This window comes from Felis catus, chromosome B1 (assembly GCF_018350175.1).
Source record: "Felis catus isolate Fca126 chromosome B1, F.catus_Fca126_mat1.0, whole genome shotgun sequence".
Taxonomy (NCBI): domain Eukaryota; kingdom Metazoa; phylum Chordata; class Mammalia; order Carnivora; family Felidae; genus Felis; species Felis catus.
Window position 1 is genome coordinate 204,339,516 of NC_058371.1, and position 6,251 is coordinate 204,345,766.

The 6,251-nt window shown below is 59.4% G+C and overlaps 1 protein-coding gene across 1 annotated transcript; it reads right to left on the reverse strand.

Moving 5' to 3' along the window:
* Window positions 1-2,875: 2,875 nt before the first annotated feature.
* LOC123385182 lies at window positions 2,876-5,430 on the reverse strand. Its single transcript, XM_045056941.1, has one exon. It carries the CDS (start codon window positions 5,279-5,281, stop codon window positions 4,127-4,129), a length of 1,155 nt encoding a protein of 384 aa, XP_044912876.1. The 5' UTR covers window positions 5,282-5,430; the 3' UTR covers window positions 2,876-4,126.
* Between the last annotated feature and the right edge of the window lie 821 nt (window positions 5,431-6,251).

The following is a 6,251-nucleotide window of genomic DNA, read 5'->3' on the forward strand; positions in this document are numbered from 1 at the left end:
CTCGGGTCCTCGGTGGGGCCGGCGGATTTGGCCCTGGACCCCCGGGTTCCCCTAAGCAGTCAGGTGAGCAGGGTGAGGGTCCCAACACGCGTTGCCGGCCAGGAAGCCGAGGCCTGTGCTCCGCCAACCCCCCCTTACACACCCTGTTGCTCATCTCTGGGCCTCTGCCTGCCAAGGCCCCTGTTCCCCCCTTCGAAGTCTGGGGCCCCACAGGCATCCTCCATAACTGGAGGGGGTATGGGGGCGGTGGCTGCACCGACCACAAAGCAGACCCAGAGGCCCCAGCGAAACCGCGAGGCCCTGGCTCTGAGCGCCCCCCCCCCATCTGGTGGATGGGGCGTGGGGGAGGGCTCCGGGCCTGCAGTCCCAGCCCCCCAGGTCCCCACACACCCAGCCCGGCCTCCAAAGAGGGGCAGGGCAGCGCCTCCAAGGTGGTACGGCAAGGCAGGATGGGCAAACAGAGTGGGGGCAGCCCCGGCAGCGACGCCCCAGCACCCCCTAGCCAGCCATCATGGCCTCCCGGCCCCCATCTCCCTCTGCCAATTGAATCCTGCTTCCACCGTAGCTCCCAAGTGACCCGAAGCCCTGGGTTGGGGGACATTTGCTAAACCCACAGAGACCTCCGGGGGCCTCTCAGAGCTTCTCTGTCCAGTCTGACCTAGGCACCTCAGGAGTTTCTGGCAGACTCCCTCGGTCCTGGCACCCACCCTCTCCGGCTCCCTAGGGCTGCGGGGCCTGGAGCACCCGGCCCTCACCCCTGTGGGCCCCTCACCTGTCACCCCAGGGCCGCAGGCCACTCCGTGGAGTGAAGGTGCTGGGAGAGAAAGCCTCCCAGATGTCAGGACGTGCGCCCCCCTCTGCCTCGGCCCCGAGTCTGGGGTCACCAGCCCTCCACCCAGCCCTGTGGCCACCAGCACTCGCCCTCCAGACCCCCGCCCCTGCCTGGCTCTCGCCATGTGCGAGGATGTCCTGACCTGGGAGCCCGGCTGTCTGGGGGGCTTTGCACGGGGCGGGGGGGGGGGGGGGGGGGTCCGTGCTGTCAGGTGTTTCTCTTTCACAGGGGCGGCTCAGAGCTCCGCTGGCAGGTGGGCACAGACAGGGGAAGTCCCTTGGGTCTCCCCTCTGGAATGGTCCCGGCCCTCCCCTCCCCCCAGTCCCACCGCCTCTGCGCCCCCCTGGCGCGGAGCCCAGCAGCCCACGGAGCTCATTAGCGCCGCGGCAACCCTGCCGAGCTCGCTTTAATTGGGGCCGGCAGGACGTGAGAACCTGAGGACCCCGTGCCCGGGCCGCGGGGGGAGGGGGAGGGGGCACCTCCCCGAGCCGCCCGCGGCGGGCCCAGATTATCTCGGCTCAATGGGCCCAGCGAGTGGTAATTAAAGCTGCCCGCCCGGGCCGCGGCGACAGAGGGAGGCTGTGGTGCCCGCCCTGGCTGGACCTGCCGTGCGCCCCGTGCCCACGGGTCCTGGGAGGCCACCTGTGCTCACCCGGGCCGTCCCCCCATCCTCCCCGCCCGCTGGGGCCTGCCTCGGCTTCCCCTCCTGAGAGTCAGGTGGCCCGGTCCATCACAGGTTGGTGTGGGACCCGAGGCTAGTGAGCGGGGGCGTTGGTGTGACAGCCACTCCAGGCCTCTGGGGACCCTGCCCGGGGGAGGCCTCCCAGGGGCTAACGGCCTGGCTGGGTGGCTGGACACTAGGCCCTAACTGAGGGGCGGCCCGCACGCGGCTCTGGGAAGCTTGGGCTGAGCCGGCGCGTGTGCGTGGGTGGGTCCCCGAGGGCACAGGCGCGTGTGTGGGTCCCCTCAGGAGCGTGTGCGTGGGTGGGTCTGGGTGGGGCCAGGGGCTGCAGGACACCTGTGGCCCTCTGTAGCTGCTTTCACCTGAGCTCCCCGGCCTTCACCTTAGAGCCCTGCGGCCCAGAGGCCTGGGCCAGAGGAGCCAGATTGGCCCAAGGAGAGGTGCAGGTAACGATGCGGGGATACAGACCTCCCCCTGGCCTGACGCCCCTCTCCAGGAGAGCAGTTCCAGAAGCTCCAAAGGTTCTCAGGGTGGGGGAGCCTGGTGTGGGCTGGCGGAGGGGGTCAGGCGGCCAGGCTCGAGTGAGAGGCGGGGGGCCCATCTGGGGCAAACGCAGAGCGGAGGATGGTGTGACGGGCCTCGAGGCCTGGCTTCTGGCGTCAGAGGGAAGTGGAGGAATGGGGTCCCTCTGCTGCCGATGGGCCTGTGGTGGGGCCCTCAGCCGGCCACCCCCACGCCAACCCTGTCATTAGTTGATCGGGTTTCCCGACGCAAACCCCAGGCTCCGTGTGGTTTCTCCAGAGTCATAGGATCTGGCCGGGCCGGTCCTTGTCCTGGCCAGGCGGGTGGGGGCCCCTGGGCAGGGGAGGGTCTGGACCTGCCTCTCCTTCCAGGGGCAAGGGGCGAGAGGCAGTGGAGACCTCCTGAAGCCAGCGAAGGCGGGACTCCTGGACTCATCATCCCAGTGGGGCCAGAACCCAGGGGGCCTCAGTCCGGGGCCTCCCACTGCCAGGGGTTCTCCCTAAGGCCCACAGGCCCCAAGCTTGTCTGCAGCCGGTCCTGAGCTACCTGGGGCACAGGCTAGGGGTCACAGGACACTCAGGAGGCAGAGCTATGGGCCCATGGGCAAGACAGCTTGGTTTTCTTTAAAAAAAAAATTTTTTTTAACGTTTGTTTATTTTTGAGAGAGAGAGTGAGACAGAGCATGAGTGGGGGAGGGCCAGAGAGAGGGAGACACAGAATCTGAAGCAGGCTCCAAACTGTCAGCACAGAGCCCAACGTGGGGCTCGAACTGAAAGACCCCAGAACTAGGTCTTCCTCGGCGATGAGACCCCGTGCCCACGGAACACCGAGACCACGAGTCAGATGCAAACAGCAAGAGGTTTATTCGGTACACGGGTACCCGGGGCGGTCAAGTCTCAGCAAAGACTTGCGCGCCTCCTGTTGGGCTGGGGAGACTTTTATAGGGTTGGAGTGGCAGAAGCGCGGTTACAGAAGCGAGAAGCATGGTTACGGGGTCTTATTGGTCCAGTTAAATGAGGCTGGTTTTTTTTCCTGAGGGTGATTTTCCAGAATGAGGGGAACAAACATGGATGGCTGACATGGCTCATCTCTAGGGTATATCGGGTGGAGTCAGTACTCTCCGTTCCTATCTTAGGGCCAGGTGGCTGACCACAGATATCCTGTTTGGCAGCTAAACGGTTGACTTAAGATAAGACCCCTGAACTTCCTGGTGCTGCCTTGCAAATGGCGTTACTATTGCTAAGCATATTATGACAGGGGGTCAAAGCAAGGGGAAGGGGACTTTCATTTCCCCCTTTTCTTAGGAGCCTAAACGGAATCATACATTTAGCTGGGGTGAGGTATTACTCGGGACTCTATTTGAGATTGCCTGGATGGGGGTTTTTGATCAGGCAGGACTGGATCTGGTCCCATGGCCTGAGGCGGCGTAATGGTCATTACTTGCCGGGATACCGAGAACAGGGCTATAGGGTCATATCCTGAACGGTATAGTCGTAGCCCCCATGACTTAGGTCCATCCCAAGACGTTTGTCTTCCCTTTTGGGTAAATTGCAAGATCAAGGGGTTGCACCGGCCCCCTTCACTAGCTCCCGTTGTCGAGGAGTGAACAGCTTTATCGTAACAGGGCCCACACCAACCACCTCCACTACATTGATATATTCCCTGAGTAACCCCTTTTTTTACTGTGATGTAGTCCCAGGAGGAGGTGGGTTTCCAATAGGTCTCCCCGGTGGTCTCGCAACCCCATACGGCGCAGAACCCATCCTGTGGCCCCCCACATTGCTTCCGGTTGGCATGTCCTGGACAGACATAAAAGGCTGTGTTTCTCTGCTGCCACCTCCTCATAGGCTGATCACATCCGTACCCTGGGAATGGTTCCTGACCTGAAGGGTTCCATGTATTTCCTATTATATCACATAAGTCAAAATATAGGGTAGGGAAGGCGTCTGTCAGGGTTCCCAACATGGAGGTGGCATTAGCCTTTGTTCCAGTTACAAGGTTGGTTATTGTCCAAGTTATATTATACACTTGGTGCGGACTAGGATTGGCCATTCCCACGTCTAGTCTTAGTAAGACCCCCACCAGAATTATTAGGTCCCACGAGAAAGTCTTATCTTTAGAGGGTTTTGGGTGCGTTGGACCTTCCATCTTGATAGATCGTCTGAGCTGGGGTCGTCTGAGGGGTCCTGATTGGTGGTTGGCCCTGCAGCCTTTACATGAGAGGCGTGGATCCAAGCAGCAACTCCGTCTACTTTTAAGGCCGTGGGGGTGGTCAGGAGGACGATATGTGGTCCCTTCCACCGTGGCTCGAGGTTCTTGGTTTGATGTCTCCGAACCCAGACGGAGTCTCCTGGTTTGAAGGGGTGAGGCACAACCGGGGTTTCGAGCTTTTCTCGGTAGGCTGCCGCTAGAGGTCTCTGGATTTCTTCTTGGACCAGCTGCAGGGCGCGTAAATGTGCCTGCATGGTGGGGGATGTAGCGAAACCAGAGATGTCAGAATCAAAGAAGTGAGCCATAGGTGGAGGTGCCCCGTACAGGATTTCAAAAGGAGTTAACCCGTGGGGACCTGGCGTGTTACGTACCCGGTATAAAACCAGGGGCAGGAGGAGCACCCAATCCTTAGAGCCAGTTTCTAGCGTTAATTTAGTTAAAGTCTCCTTAATTGATCTATTCATTCTTTCTACCTGACCTGAACTTAGGGGTCGGTATGCACAATGTAATTTCCAATTAATCCCCAGTAGGGTGGCCACAGACTGACTTACCTGGGAGATGAAGGCGGGTCCATTATCTGAACCCAATACCTGAGGGATCCCGTAACGAGGAAAAATCTCTGCGGGTTTCTTCCGGGGTCGTTTCGGGCAATCGCGAACCCAATGTCCCTTTTCCTTGCAATAGGCACACTGGTCTTTCCCCAGAGGTATTTTCCTTCGATCTCCCTGTCTACCTTCTTCCCTATCCTTATCTCTATTCTGAGCAACTACTGTGGCCAGGACTTTAGTCATCTCCTTATGGCGCTTTCTATCTCTTTCTTCCTGCCGTTGCCATAATCTTTCTTCCCTCTCCTCTGGGGTTTCCCTTTTGTTGTATATCTTTTCTGCCTCTTTTAGCAAATCAGACAGTGTGAACCCCTGTAGGCCTTCTAACCTTTGTAACTTATTTCTTATGTCCGGGCTAGACTGGTAGATAAAGGACAGGATAACACTAGCAGCCTGCCCTGGATCCTCAGGGTCATAGGGAGTATACATTCTGTAAGCCTCTTTTAATCTTTCTAAGAATGCGGCTGGCGTTTCCTCTTTCCCTTGTACAACTTGCTTTACCTGTGCCAAATTAGTGGGGCGTCTTGCAGCCCCGCGGAGACCCGCTAACAGCAACTGGCGATAAAGGCGTAGGTGCTCCCTACCTGCCGGCGTAGCAAAATCCCAGTTGGGACGGGTCAAGGGGAAAGCCTCGTCAACGACATTGGGCAGCTGGGTTGGCCGTCCGTCCTCGCCCGGAACTTGCTTTCGGGCTTCAAGGAGGACCCTTTGTCTCTCCTCTGCCGTCAGGAGAGTCTGTAAGAGCTGTTGGCAATCGTCCCAGGTTGGCTGATGCGTCACTAAAATGGACTCAATTAGGTTAGTTAGGGCCACTGGGTCCTGGGAGAAAGGGGGGTTATGCAATTTCCAATTGTACAGGTCAGAGGCCGAGAATGGCCAGTACTGGGGTCTGTTGTTAGGGCCTTCCCTTAAGGGGAGGGCTTGAGATTCCTCAGCTGGATTTTCTCGTCGTTCTCGCAGCCGGCTGGCAATTGGGGAGGCAGTTGGGGTTCTGGGGCCTGACGGCGGTGTTGGCCCGTGACCCCCAGGATAGGGAGGTGGCTCTTCTGTTAAGAGATCAATTAAAGGGGAAGGAGGATCGGGTGGTAATACAGGCGCCTTGGGGGGGTCTGGTTTGGGGAGAACGGGGTAGAGGGAGGAGATGGGGGGGGCTGGGGGTTGCGGCGAAAGAGGCTGGGGAAGTGGCGCGGGAGGATCCGTCCTGGGATGCTTAGGAGGGGGCAGGAACGGGCGAACCCATGGAGGGCCAAGGATCTCCACGTGGTAATATAAGGGACTTGATCTGGGTGTCCATATGGCCCCGGGGCGAAGACTCTCTCCTCGACCTGTGAAATATTGTCAATGGTGAAAGTTCCTTCTCGGGGCCAACCTACATTCATCATTACCCATTCGGCCTCAC

What these genes read in the sequence shown, in the direction of transcription:
- LOC123385182 (XM_045056941.1), bottom strand. Translation starts at nt 5,281, where the DNA reads ATGTATACTCCCTATGACCCTGAGGATCCAGGGCAGGCTGCTAGTGTT.